Source organism: Mercurialis annua, linkage group LG6 (genome assembly GCF_937616625.2).
Source record: "Mercurialis annua linkage group LG6, ddMerAnnu1.2, whole genome shotgun sequence".
In the NCBI taxonomy this organism is placed as follows: domain Eukaryota; kingdom Viridiplantae; phylum Streptophyta; class Magnoliopsida; order Malpighiales; family Euphorbiaceae; genus Mercurialis; species Mercurialis annua.
The window spans coordinates 40205680-40220715 of record NC_065575.1 but is presented as its reverse complement, the minus strand read 5'-3'; the positions used below and the strand labels follow the sequence as shown (position 1 = coordinate 40220715).

The following is a 15036-nucleotide window of genomic DNA, read 5'->3' as shown; positions in this document are numbered from 1 at the left end:
GTTCAAATTCCTTAAATAATTTGAGTTTTCAGCTACAATATAACATATGCTTGATTTTATAATTTTTGTAGTTATTTTTTGAAGCACTTTTAAAGGGAATGTCAAATTTTCCACATTCGTTTGTATAATTGACATTGCATCTGCATAAGACAAAGAAAAGATATGAAATTAGTATTAGTATAATTAATGTTATAATAGTAATAATAATAAGATTAAATAGTACTTTTTAATACTAACGTTAGTTATATTTCTATTGGGAGTACATTTTATTTGCACACGGATTTATCAGTTAATTATATAATTAAAAGATCTGAAAAAAATTGGGAGAACAGTTTACATAATTAAAAAATTGGCTTATCCCCTTAAAAATCCCTCACCTTTTACCCCCAATTCGTTTCTACCCTCACGTTGAAAAACCACCAAATATACCCAAATTACGACCTTTCACTTTCAATTGCACCCTCAAGCATTAAATTGATCTCTTTTAACTTGAAAAAATAGGTTTACTTTTGTTTTAAATAAAATATTAAGTCCTATTTTAAAATATATGCTAAAATTTAAAGTATTAATTTGAACATTTTTCAAGTAAAAAGAGGTCAATTTAATGTTTGAGGGTACAATTGAAAGTGAAAGGTCGTAATTTGGATATATTTGGTGGTTTTACAACGTGAGGGTGCAAACGAATTGGGGGTAAAAGGTGGGGGGATTTTAAGGGGATAGATGTAGAGTTTGTTTATTCTCAAAAAATAATTTATTTAAGAATTATATAAAAATATGTTATCTGAAGAACGATTTCTAGGTCTCTTTGATTTTTAATCGAGGAGAAAATTCCCACTGGCAGACTCACCCACCATGCCAGGTGCGCGACGCGGGTCGGATCCGGATTAGTCAAGGCGAAGCCTTGGAAACCGGATGGGCTTACCAAAAAAAAAAGTAAAATTTACTTTGTAAAATACAAAATAAATCTTACTGAATATAAAGTTGGTATAATATAAGAATAAAATGTAGAAATTTTGCATAAAAAAGGAATTTGATATAAAATTTGTATAATATAAGGATTGGCTTAATATCATAAAAATTCACCAATTTTACATGTTTTCTCATCTTAATCACGCAGTTTAAATTTTCTCATTTTCATGCATGAACTACCATTTTTTCTCAAATTCATGCACGGTGGTGAAGTGTCATGGGTCCATTGGTGTAATTCGCTGAGGTGGAGGTCATTTTATACCAATGAAGGAGTGCCACCTCAGCACCATGCATGAATTTGAGAAAAGGTGGTAGTCCGTGCATGAAAATGAAAAAAAAAAAACTGCGTGATTAAAATGAGAAAACGTGCAAAGTTCGTGACTTTTTTTGACTACCCATAAGGATTAGATGTAGAGAGTTTCTATAATAAATGAATTTGATGTAGAGTTTGTATATTAAACAATTAGATGGATATTTAATATTTTTAAAATTTAAATAGTTTATATTTTTTTGTTAGAGAATAAATAGTTCATATATTTAATTTGAATTATTATTTACAAAATTTGATTTAAAAAGTCTAAATCAGTTTAGTATTTTTGAAAATGTGATGCAAAATTTGATCTTAATGATAAATTGATCATAAAATTGTTTTCATAATTTTGAATCAAATCAGATGCTTACAAAATCTGAAATTGTGATGTAAAATTTAACCTGTAATTATTAGAAAAAATGCTTACAAAATTGGAATATACAATCTAAATCAATATTTTATAACAACTTTAATTTAAGTTAGATTCTTGATTTCTATGCTTCTTAATTGGCATATTGTTTTAATCTGCAGGAATATTAAATCTAAAATTGCACAAGTATTCTATGAATACATCAGTTCTATTCGAGTTTTGTGATAATCATTAAGAACGATTTGATTTTAAAGGCTTTTTACAATCAAGAACCATTGTTGAAGCATAAGAACTATTTGTATTGTCATTATGAATTTAATCTCTAACAGTAAAATGGCCTTAGTTTTATACCTGTAACATGAAAATTAAACGTTTATTTTTAAAGTATAAACTCATAAAATGATCATTAACCTTTTTTGATTTTTTAATCTTTCATGATTAACTTTTTTTTTTAAATTATAAAAATATCAAAGGAATAAATCATCTATTAAAGCACCTATCAATAAATAGTTGATTTGATAAGCAACGATAAACATTTCTAAAAGATAGTATTTTGTTGTTAGTGTTAAAACTAATGTAAACCCGCTTTCTCATTTGAAATTAACAGTATAAATCCATCATACATTAAAAGCAAAACTATAAACAAAAAACTAATTATCTTAAAGAAAAAGCAAATCGAAAATTTCATATTACTGATAAACTGTTAAACAAAAACTAACCAGATTATATATATTTTAAAGTAGGATTAATTTTAAAATAGTAATGTTTATAATTTATTATAATAGCAAAGGGCTAAAAAGGACAGCACATGATGGAAACTTCAAACTCTAGAAAATGATATGTTCTCGCAAAGTAAAATATGAACAAATATTTCAACTATAATAAAGAATATATTTGAAATGGTCACTGGTTATAGCTTATACAAATGAAATAGCGGCAGAGGCTAACAAAGTAATATCTTGTATGAGAGAACGATAGGGTATGAAACAATTGTCCACCGATTCAAAATCATTAATTCAATTTCAGATGGATCAACATTTTTACAAACATACCTTTAAGCAAACAAACATTGAAAACACATATACAAGCTATAAAATAACAAAACGATACTCATAAATAAATTGTGACTGATCTCACAGAGCATAATCATGGCGGGAGAATTAATGCCACTTGAAACAAAGAAGAAAAAAGTTAGTTTTTGCTGTGAATAAAGAATGACAAAAAAGAATAGTTAGTTTTTGCTGTGAACAAAGAATGATGTAAGAAAAAAAGAATAGATAAACTGGAATTTTTTGGTTGAATTGATCGAATGTAAAGATCAAATTGGAATTTCATTACGATTGAATAAGAAGAGTTTTAAATCTTAACAAAGACTGATTCAAATTAGAAGTGTAAAATTAAAAGAATTATAAAATTTAAGTAAAATAAGTATTTTGAAAAAGGTGGGAACTAACAGAAATACTCTATTTGGTGAGAATGAATGAGAGGGCTCCGTTGGTCCTCTCAATTATATAATATATAGATAGATAGATTATATTTTTAAAACGCATATTTTTAAAACGCGGGAAATACAAATCAGAGGTGAGCGAAGCGAAAAGAAATTAAAAAATTTTCTAATTATTGCAATAAAATTATCCTAAATATATTTTTTACAGTAAAAATATATGTCTGACCTAAAAATAAAAAAATTTGGATTAGTTACTCAAAAAAGTAAAAACTGGATTAAATAACCATGTGTCATAAGTTCAGGGGGTGCGTTTACCTTTATTCATTTAATTTTTATAGTTTGCGGATATAATTAATTAATTATTTAATTATTAAATAATTATTGATTAATTTTACACGTAACAATATTAAATATATTAATTATTTTTATAATAAAATATTAAATATAAAGATATTACAAAAATAATTTTACGAGATAATTATTTATTTATTTTAATAAAATATTGAATTGCTGATGGATGCTCATATCTAATTTCAATAATTTCTTTCGTGACATCGTCCTTTTTACCTTCATAATGAATTAATAGAGCATTTGTGGAGTGAATTTGAGTGAATTTGGTAAAAATATTTATGGAACAAAATATCCAAAAGAATACAAAATAATAATTAATATTCCTTAAAAATAGTTATTCTAATCCATCGATTAAAAATAACTATTCTATTCCATGTATATATTCCGCATGGAACTTATATATTGTAATTGTGCAATAGTATTACTTACGATCCTCGACAAACATGATTAACATTATCAAAATCAATTCAAATATCTGCGGAAAGATGTACATTTCTCGAGTGTCTAAAACACTCTAGAACTCTTATTGTAGATCCAAGCTCTTCAATTGTAATCAGTAGGACCGTTGAACATTTATGTAGAATTTACAGACGGATTACGGAAGGCGGTAAGAAAATTCGCATACTTAAGCTCTACCATAGCGAATTATCCTCGAGTAATCTGTAAACTCCTATAAATCTTCAAATCATCTACTGAAAGAAGTGCTTATCAGAAACAGGTGAAGAACTTGTGGCCAGTTGTATAACTTGATCAGAACTGACATTTCCTCCCTTCAGAAAGTGAGAAAACCAATGTGCAGAGAACTTAGGATATCTCTTTAATTCAAGATCATCTCGATCCACATAATACAAGCCATAGCTTGACTTGTAACCATCGAAGAACTCGAATACATCCAAGAAAGACCACGTAAAATACCCTCTTGCATTTGATCCATTTCTTCCAATTTGAAGATGCACAGAGACATAACAGTTTAGAGAAAACACAGAGAAAAAGTTGAATGACAATGTGTTTTGGCAATGCATACCTGACAGCATCAAGCAGACTCCAAATGTTTAAATGGAGAAATTTCACCCTAGAAATGTCTTCTAATGACGAATTTCGAGGGGACCTCTGACCTGGAGACAAATGCATCGTCAAGTTTATCAATTGCAGGTCAACATGAGTAACCATGGATTTTGTTCAGTAGCCTAATGATCTATGAAGTTATTTATATTCAAAATTAAAATAAGCCATGGAGATAAAGAGATACAGATAGACACCATTTTCATGAATGTAAATAGGGGGATTTCCATAAGCTTGCTTGAAGTCTTCGAGCACTAATTGCAGACCCCAAGACCTCATGGATGACTGAGGGGAAGAATAAGCGTGGTCAGAGATTTGATGAACTGATTAAATTGTTGCAAACTCCATTTTCAGTTAGCTGTTACCTCGGATAGTGATGTAGTCATCTCAAACAGCGCTACGGAAGAGAAAAAAAGAGTTCTAAAAATGTCAACCCCGGCCATGTAGAACATGAAATTACAGTATTCAATAAGCACACTTTTAAATCAAGATCCCATGACAAATTTGTTATCGTAAGCCTTAGTTTATAGAAGCCGGAATTAGGAACAAGGACGAACATGTTTTACTATTGAAGGAAATAGTTTGTAAAATGCTTACACAACTCTATTGCCATATCAGCAGTAAAATCTCTATGTTCGGTTTTCAACGCTTCAGAGTTGTCTTTGATTGCCAATGTGTAATAGTAATTCACACCAACAAAGTCAAATGAACCCTTAACCAGCTCAGATTCATAGTTGGAGAAAGCTGGTAGCCTCAACCCTGCGTTTTTCTTTACCGTGTCAGGATAGTCTCCGAACAATAGAGGATTCATAAACCTACAACAGGCCAAAATTATAAATGAAACCTCAGATGATTCTGTCACAAGCATATTAAGGGATAGGCAGAGCATATGTTACATAGATTGGCCTAATTAAACTTACAAGCCAGTAAAGAAGTCTTTGGCTCTCTGAGTTGCAACAACATCCTCTGGTGAATTTGTTAGAGGAACATATCCAAAAACAAGCAGATTTATCCCAATATGTCCAACTTGCTTGCCCTACACAAACATCGCTGGTTCAACAACTTATTCAAGACAGTACAGCTAAAACGGAGTTTACAGCGACCCACTAATTCCACATGTGTACCAAACCTTGATCCGTAATAAGTTTAGATTTCAAGAAAAAAAATGGATAAAATGAGCATGACCTGATACTTTTCCCTATACAGTCTCACAGCTGAGCCATGCGCCATCAAGATATGATGAGCAACCAAGTATGGTTCTGTTGAGGAGTTGCCTTTGGTGCAGTTGGATCCAAATGGAGGAGAACAACGCCTGGGAGGAGATAATCCCGTGTCATAACCACCAATTATGTACACATTAGGCTCATTCAGAGTAGTCCAGTATGAGACCCTATCCCCAAACTCTCTGAAACAAACATCTGCAAAATCTGTGAAATCTTTCCTGCAGATCGATTAACACTTCATCAAACTCTATGCTAAGGGCAGGTAATTTGCCCAAAGAGATTGCTCGATACAAATACAGTAAATACGTACACTATTTTTCGGCTAAGCCATCCGCCATACTCATCTTCAAGTACCTGCGGATGATCATAATGGAATAGCGTGACATGTGGTTGGATGCCTGTTTTTTGGGCAAACGAAAAAGAACAAAAAAAAAGAGTCAAATTATTAAATGAAAAAAGAATTGCTAAAAAAAAATAGTGAATATGAAAGTTTAAGCAGTGACCATGACTAATAAGCTCATTGATGAGGTTGTTGTAATACTGTAAACCCTTTGGATTGACAGCTCCTCTTCCATCTGAAGAAGAAATTGCAAATAACAAAAAATTATTAGTTGACTATTTGTTATTATTAGTTATCTTGGCATTAAAGATTTAAAACTATAAAATCCATACTGGGGAGGAGTCTGGGCCATGAGATTGAGAATCTATATGCATCCAAACCAGTTTGAACCATGAGTTGAACATCTTCCTGCAGCAGATAATTGCACAAGGATGTAGCTCAACCATTGAAATAGAATTCATTAATTAGCTTTAGGTTCATTTCTATTCACCTTGTACTTATGGTACCCATCCGCTGCTACATCTCCAGTGTCGCCGTTCACAAATCCTGGAATTTCGATTTCAGAAAGGAAAATAACTCTCAATAAACATTGTATAGTTTAGCCAAAATCTCTACCCAGAAAATGCAAAACAAATAACGGAAAAAGACAACAAACGAAGTCTTTCAACATAGGAAATATCTGTATAGAGACTCCCTCAGGATAATCAGCAGGTCAAGTAGTTCTACAAAACCATGAAACTGACCCTGGTGAGTAAATGTATCCCAAACGCTCGGAGTTCTGCCATCCTCGCTAGCTGCTCCTTCCACCTTCCAATTTGCAACCACTGAGTCAGTCATATACTCTATTCAATACATGTATAAGTGAAGGAATTGTTGCAATAACAAGTAGAGATAAGGAACCTGATAAGCAGAAGTGCCAGAACCAAAAATAAAACCAGAAGGAAAATCCTGTCTGCTATAACTATCACCACCAAGGACTGACACTGATCCAAATGCTAAATTAGAGAGAACAATTAATGCAACCGTCCGCATCATCACCAGTTAGAGAAAATAGAATGTTGCAGCATTAATTAGCAGAAGACCAAGCTTATAAATTTATGGTTGCATCAATATGAAGACAAAATAAGAAGCGTAGGCCGGGTCCAAGCCGCCCGCTAGATTTTCCTTTTATAAGATATTTAACGGCTAGAAATTGCAAATTAATAAAAGGCTAAGCCATCAACACGCATATATCACGTTATGACAAATAAGAAGAATACAGAAATTATGTCATTTTCAAGCTCCGCTTTAATAATGCGTACCATTCAACTCCTCACCATGTGAAAGCATCATCGTAATACATGATGGCAAGGAAGCCAAGTCCTTAACTGAGACCCTTATTTTAGCAGACAAGGGAGCGGAATCAGGTGCGGTGAGTTGCAATTGGCCTCCTTCAGGCTCCGGCTAATTGAGGGAGAGAACAGCGGAGGGGCGTGCTATAGTAACGGCAGCGCAGAGTAGGAAGGGTGACCCAGGGAGATTGTACGTAAACTGACACGGCTTTATCTGGTGGAAGAGTGAAGCTTTTTCGAATTTTGATCGTCAGCTTCGCCTGCAATTCTAACATCTAAACTGGGGTAATCAATTTTACTTATCATTGAGACATTAAACTATTTTTTTTAAATTAATGTACTTTTACTTTGTTTTTTTTTAATATTTAAGACTAAAAATGCTTATATGGCCACCGAAAATTAACATGTAGCAACCAGATCTTACTTATACTACTTTAAAAATTTATCATATATATAATTTCACTTTAAAAATGAATTTTTAGATCAAATTATGCATATATGACAAGATTTTAGGTTAAACAAAATTATTTGCGGCTGCCATCTAAATATTTTTGGCGGAAGATATCAAAATAAAAAAAATCAGTGATTAAAAAGAAAAAAATAATAATTTAGTAATTGGAATAAAAAAAAAACTCAAAAATTCAATGATCAGCAGAATCAATTATCCTCTAAAATAATTATAACTTTGCCATTGTTTCTCATACAGTTTAAAACGCAATAAATGTGCACTTTGATTCATTTGATCCATCAAATGAGTTGTTGAAAAAAATTTGATGCATTATATGTAAAATATAATTGATATAATTCTAAGACACAAGTTAATTGGTAAAGCGGTCTTCTAATTTAAGTAAGATTGTGGACTCGAACTGTAAAAGTCTGTTGTTTTAAAAATGACGCACACTACTCGAGTCGAAATTAGTGGAATATGAAAAAATTAAAGATAGTTGAGATCCTCATGTACCATGTACCTATAAATGGAAAATATTATTTAACCAACAAATTTTTTGGACAATTAGAATATAAAGAGGTAAAAGAGCCAAATATCAAATTGTTTCCCTATTTTTTTTTAAAACGGTTTGTGCCTTTGAGTGTGAGCGTACAAGAGGATTATATCTCAATTTAAAAATTAAAAATTGATCAAGCGATTGTGAATGATTTTTAAAGGACGTAAAAAATCTAAGCGGTTCGTAAACAAAATCTCCTGAGAAACTTTAAAATTAAAAGACAACTTCTACAATTAGAAATCTAGAACTGATAACGTATATGAAATCGATATTGAAAATAATATCTTAAAACTAGAAGCATGAAAGTACAATACAAGTGATTTAACAAAATTAAAGCTTTTGACATGAAAATCTCCTGGGAATGTAGAGTTTTTGTTGAATTTGGCTGGGGTTGAAAATAAAAAAAATCTTCTATAATTAAGAAATAAAAGTTCATACAATGCGTCTGAAATAATATTGAAAAACAAAAATAAAATAAAATTAGCGTACAAGTGAATTCACTAAATTAAAGTGTTTGATATTGAAATCTCCTGAGAGGAGTTGAGTTTTTTGGTTGATTTTGTTGGGCGTTTTCTATTTATAGCGTATGTAGAAACTGTCAAGTGATAACAGCTTTTTAAATGCCCACGTTCTCACTCCCACTTTTTCACTCATAAAAAAAATTGTTGGCTTTCTTTATTCATTTGAACTGCCGCTTGCAAAAAAAAAAAAAACTATCAGCACAAATTCTAGACTTATGAGATTTTGAACTTTTGGCAAATTATTTTTGGCTTCTGGCCAAATGAACACGGTTTAATGGCCATTCTAATTATGGACTTATTGTTCTGAGGATGAACTTGGGCTTTCTAGATCTTTTGAAGAATTATGTTTGAATTTCTGGCCAAACCTTTGAAATTAGCTTCTAGGCAAACCTCTGGAGTTAGTTTCTGGCTAAAACATTGTAAATAGCTTCTGGCCAAATTTTTGGAATTAGCTTCTGGCCTATTTTTGAAATTAGCTTATAAGCTAAACCTCTAAAAAATTATCTATAGTCAATTAATCACGATCTAATGGCCTTTCTTGAAATAAAGTGGACTCATGGGCCTCGGGCCATATTTTTAATTTTGATGTAAACACAAATATTTAGAGACTTTTTTCTTAAGTCATAAATATAAGATTAACTCAATCTAAAATTCATAAACTATTCAATTTTTATTTAATATTCTTTATTTTTTACTAGCCCTTATATTTTTATTTAGGGTTAATTTCATAAAAAATTATGACTTTTACACGAAATTTCATTTTAATCACGACTTTTAAAAGTTGCCATATAAGACCATGATTTTTTATTTTATTTTTTCAAATCTATCATCTTAGTGTATTTTTTTGACTAAATTATTCATTAAACCATTAATTAAAGACCCAAATTATAAATCGACATCAAATATTATTATATTTCGACTAAAGTACGTAGGATTAGTAATTTTTCATCAGAAAAAATTTACCGAATTTTACTTGGTGATACGAATAGGCCGATGGGTGAGATACAAAAACAAGTGTTTAAAATTTTAGGATTCTTATTAACTTAAAGGAAAAATAAAAATTTGAAAGAAAAAAAGAAAAGGACATTTTTTTCTTTAAATCTTCAGATCATCTACTGAAAGAAGTGATTGTCAGAAACAGGTGAAGAACTTGTGGCTCGTCGGATAACTTGATCGGAACTGACATTTCCTCCTTTCAGAAAGTGAGAAAACCAATGTGCAGAGAACTTGGCGTATCTCTTCAATTCAGGAACATCTCGATCAACATAATACAAGCCATAGCTTGACTTGTAGCCACCGAAGAACTCGAATACATCCAAGAAAGACCATATAAAATACCCTCTGACATTTGATCCATTTCTTTCCAATTTGAAGATGCATACAGACGTAACAATTTAGAAAAAGCGCATCGAAAAGTTGAAGGAAAATGTGTTTCGCAATGCATACCTGACAGCATCAAGCAGACCCCAAATGTTTGAATGGAGAAATTTCACCCTGGAAATGTCTTCCAATGACGAGTTTCGGGGGGAAATCTGACCTGGAAACAAATGCATCGGCAAGTTTATCAATTGCAGGTCAAACAACATGAGTAGCCAAGAATTTTGTTGAGTGGCCTAATGATAAAATAATATCAGCGATGGGGATAAAGAGAGACGGATAGACACCATTTTCATGAATGTAAATAACGGGATTTCCATAAGCTTGCTTGAAGTCCTCCAGCACTAATTCCAGACCCCAAGACCTCATGGCGGACTGCGGGGGAGAATAAGCGTGGTCAGAGATTTGATGAAATGCCAGAAATGTTGCGAACTCCATTTTCGGTTAGCTGTTACCTCTGGTAGTGATGCAGTCTTATCAAACGGTGCTACGAGAGAGGAAAGAAGAGTTTAAAAAATGTCAATTCCGTCCATGTAAAACATGAAATTAAGGTATACAATAAGCTAATTTTAAATCAAGATTCAATGGAAAAGTTGGCATCATTAACTTCAGTTCATTGAAGCTGAAAGTAGGAACAAAGACGAACATGTTTAACTAAAGAAGGAAATGGTTTGACAAATGCTTACCCATCTCTGCTGCAATATCAGCAGTAAAATCTCTATGTTCAGATTTCAATGCGTCGGAATTGTCTTTAACTGTCAATGTGTAATAGTAATTCACACCAACAAAGTCAAATGAACCCTTAACCAGCTCGGATTCATAGTTGGTGAAAGCTGGTAGCCTCAACCCTGCGTTTCTCTTTACCGTGTCAGGATAGTCTCCGAACAATAGAGGATTCATAAACCTACAACAGGCCAAAATTATAAATGGAACCTCAGACAGAATTTAAGGGAAAGGCATAAATAGATTGGCCTCTTTTAACTTACAGGCCGGTAAAGAAATCCTTGGCTCTCTGAGTTGCAACCACATCCTCTGTTGAGTTTGTTAGAGGAACATATCCAAAAACAAGCAGATTTATCCCAATGAATCCAGCTTGCTTTTCCTACACCACCGACAAAACAAACATCTGCTGGTTCAATAATTTTTTAAGACAGTACAAACCTTGGTCCATATCAAGTTTCAGATTTCTATTGAGTTGTATCAACTACAGAAAGTAAAAGAAAAGATGATTAAATGGGCATGACCTGATACTTTTCCCTATACAGTCTCACAACTGAACCATGTGCCATCAAGATGTGATGAGCAGCCAAGTATGGTTCTGTTGAGGAGTTGCCCTCGGTGCAGTTGGATCCAAATGGAGAAGAGCAGCGCCTGGGCGGGGATGTTCCCGTGTCATAACCACCAATTACATAAACATTTGGCTCATTCAGAGTAGTCCAGTACGAGACCCTATCCCCAAACTCTCTGAAACAAACATCTGCAAAATCTGTGAAATCTTTCCTGCAATTGATTTATGTTTCATCAACCTCTATGCTAAGGGCTGGTAGTCTTCCCAAAAGATTACTCAATACATATACAGAATACATACACTATTTTTCGGCTAAGCCATCCACCATACTCATCTTCAAGTACCTGCGGATGATCATAATGGAATAGCGTGACATGTGGTTGGATGCCTGTTTTTTGGGGATAGGAAAAAGATAAGGGAATCAAATCAAATTCTTAAAAGAAAAGAAGAACTGCAAAAAAAGTTACAGTGAATATGAAAGTTTAAGCAGTGACCATGACTAATAAGCTCATTAATGAGGTTGTTGTAGTACTGTAAGCCCTTTGGATTGACAGCTCCTCTTCCTTCTGTAGAAGAAAATGCAAATAACAAAAAAAAATAGTCAATTATTTGTTATTATTAAGATATCTTTGCATTAAAAATTTAAAACTATAAAATCCATACTGGGGAGGAGTCTGGGCCATGAAATTGAAAATCTATATGCATCCAAACCAGTTTCAACCATGAGTTGAACATCTTCCTGCAGCAGACAATTCCACAAGGATGTAGCTCAATCCTTGAAATATAACTCATTAATTAGCTTTAAGTTCATTTCTTTTTCACCTTGTATTTGTGGTAACCATCCGCTGCTACATCTCCAGTGTCACCGTCCACAAATCCTGGAATTTCAATATCAGAAAAGAAAATTACTCTCAATAACTCCTCATTCTATAGTTTAGCCAAAACCATACCCGCTATAAAGGCTGTAAACAAAGCCTTTCAACACAGAAAAAAATTGGAACAGAGACCCTCTCGGGACAATCAGCAGGTCCAGTAGTTCAAAAGAATTCAGAAAACTGACCCTGGTGAGTAAAAGTATCCCATACGCCCGGAGTCCTGCCATCCTCATTAGCTGCTCCTTCCACCTTACAATATGTAACCATTGAGTCAGTCATCGAGTCATGCTATTTATGTTAAGATGCAAAAATAAGTAGTGATAACGAACCTGATAAGCAGAAGTGCCAGAACCAAAAATAAAACCAGGAGGAAAATCCTGTCTGCTATAACTATCAGCGCCAAGGACTGACACTGATCCAAATCCTATATTTAAGAGAGCAATTAATAAAACTGTCCGCATCATCACCAGTTAGAGAAAACAGAATGTTGCTGCATTAATTAGCAGAATAAGAAGCTTGTAAATCTATGGTTGCATTAATTTGAAGACAAAATCAGAAGCATAAGGTCCATTAGATTGCCATTTTATCATCCAAGATATTTAGCTATACTCGATGGCTACAAGTTGGAGACTAACATAAGGCTAAGCCATCAACACTTGGCATATATCACTTTATTTATATGACAAATAACAAGAATACAAATACTATGTCATTTTCAAGACTGCTTTAATGATGCCTATTATTGGTAAGAATACATGACCATAAACGATAAAAAATGGTAACCATGGTCCACAGTATACGCCGCCGTTAAGAACACTTCATAGTTCAGCAACCACATCCAACGATGGCAAGGATAAGGAAGCCAAGTCTTCAACTGAAACGCCTATTTTAGCAGACAAGGGAACGGAATCCGGTGCGGTGAGTTGCAATTGGCATCCTCCACGCTCCGGCCAATTGAAGGACAGAACAGCGGAGGGGCGTGTTATAGTTACGGCACTGCAGAGTCGGAAGGGATGGTACGTACGTAAAACTGATAGGGCTTTATATGTGGAAGAGTGAAGATTTTACGAGTTTTGATTATAAGCTTCACATGCAAATTATGACAACTTTGCCATTATTTCTCATACAGTTTAAAACGCAATAAAATTTCAGTTTGCCTCCTAAATTCCACACAAAATATTAGTAAAGACCAAATTCATAGCTCTGAATTTTATTTTTTTTATCAGAAATAGACCTATTTTAAGTTAGTTGTTAATAGGTGTTAGCGGAAGTTAGTATGCATTTTTTAAAGTTAAATCAGGCAAACCTCGGCCTGAGGAGAATCAGGGGTCGAACCCCCGACCTCATGCATATAGAAGGCCTTGGCCATCAGGCCAAGTCTTCAAATGCAGCTCTGAACTTGACATATGACTTATACAAATTGAAGCTGATGTGGCACTATTTTATTAAACAATTAGAATATAAAAAGATAAAACTAGCAGAACTATTAAATTTAGAGTATCTTTTTAAAGCCATAAATATAGGATTAATTTATTCTGAAGTTCATGAACTATTTACTTATGAACAAAGGATCAATTCACCCCCTCAACTTGGCACGAAATATCAAATGAGTCATTTTGGACGATTTTAGTACAATTTAACCCGCAACTTCGTAAAACCGGATCACTTCAACCCGCAACTTAGCAAAACCGGATTAAATTCACCCTTCTGACAAAAAAAAGAGAGTGGATTATCTAATTAAAAAAAATTAATCCTAATTAATCCTAATTAATACTAATTAAAAATGTTAAATTAAACACTAATTAAAAAATTAACACTTTCACTCTTTTCTTCTTCTTCCCTTCCACCCGCCACCGCCGCCACGGCTGCCGCCATCGTCCGACCTTCAACCACCGTCGGATCTGCTCCGGAGGAGCAGATCTGAGTCTCTTTCAGATTTCAGATCTGCTCCTGAGGAGCAGATCTGAGGAGGAGCAGATCTGCTCCTGAGGAGCAGATCTGCTCCTGAGGAGCAAATCTGCTCCTCTAAAACGAGGAGCAGAGCTCCTCGTTTTACCGGCGAGGAGCTGCTGTTCCTCGCCGGAAAAACGAGGAGCAGCAGCTCCTCTAAAAACGAGGAGCTGTCTGCTCCTCGTTTTTTCAGCGAGGAGCTGCTGCTCCTCGCCGGAAAAACGAGGAGCAGAAGCTCCTCGAAAAACGAGGAGCTTTTCAGCCCCTCGCCGGAAAAACGAGGAGCTGATGCTCCTCCATTTCCGGCGAGAAATGGCTGTAAAAAGGGGGGGAAAGTCCCTGAATTTTAGTTTAAAATATAAATTGATTTTTAAAGTTTTAAATTATAAAGGGTAAAGTTGAAATTTAAAATATATTTAGTATTAAACCAGAAAATAAAAAGAATATTGAGTACTATTTTGAACTATTTTCCCTACAAAACCAGAGGGTGTGTTCCGCTCTCTTAGGGAGGGTGCGATTTGTACGATTTTGTAAAGTTGCGGGTCTGTTTGATCTAAAAACGGTAGAAATGACTCATTTGATATTTCGTGCCAAGTTGAGGGGGTGAATTGATCCTTT

At 33.6% G+C, this 15036-nt stretch overlaps 1 protein-coding gene across 4 annotated transcripts; it reads right to left on the bottom strand.

Annotated features, from left to right (window-relative positions):
* Positions 1 to 3736: 3736 nt before the first annotated feature.
* Positions 3737 to 13128, bottom strand: LOC126654004 (hydroxyisourate hydrolase-like). Of its 4 annotated transcripts, none has more exons than XM_056106149.1 (13): positions 12798 to 13128; positions 12654 to 12717; positions 12416 to 12471; positions 12257 to 12332; positions 12088 to 12159; positions 11894 to 11981; positions 11550 to 11805; positions 11292 to 11407; positions 10992 to 11209; positions 10761 to 10792; positions 10593 to 10680; positions 10375 to 10465; positions 3737 to 4383 (listed from the first exon to the last, which is right to left on the bottom strand). In XM_056106149.1, exons 1-13 carry the CDS (start codon positions 12930 to 12932, stop codon positions 4137 to 4139), a joined length of 1539 nt encoding a protein of 512 aa, XP_055962124.1. In that variant the 5' UTR covers positions 12933 to 13128; the 3' UTR covers positions 3737 to 4136. The 4 variants fall into 4 exon arrangements, with proteins under 4 accessions (XP_055962124.1, XP_050203986.1, XP_050203988.1 ...); XM_050348029.2 differs by lacking the exons at positions 10375 to 10465; positions 10593 to 10680; positions 10761 to 10792; ... (7 more) ...; positions 12654 to 12717; positions 12798 to 13128 and adding exons at positions 4472 to 4562; positions 4707 to 4794; positions 4875 to 4906; ... (7 more) ...; positions 6816 to 6879; positions 6973 to 7362; XM_050348030.2 differs by lacking the exon at positions 3737 to 4383 and adding an exon at positions 9944 to 10287 and having other exon boundaries at positions 12798 to 13123.
* Positions 13129 to 15036: the final 1908 nt, after the last annotated feature.

Bases quoted from the DNA above. Each gene is read 5' to 3' on its own strand.
- LOC126654004 (XM_050348031.2), bottom strand. From the start codon at position 7,107: ATGATGCGGACGGTTGCATTAATTGTTCTCTCTAATTTAGCATTTGGA. The intron at 6,880-6,972 runs GTTCCTTATCTC...GCAAATTGGAAG, and splicing joins CTGGCACTTCTGCTTATCAG to GTGGAAGGAGCAGCTAGCGA. The intron at 4,563-4,706 runs GTGTCTATCTGT...ATTTGTCTCCAG, and splicing joins TATTTACATTCATGAAAATG to GTCAGAGGTCCCCTCGAAAT.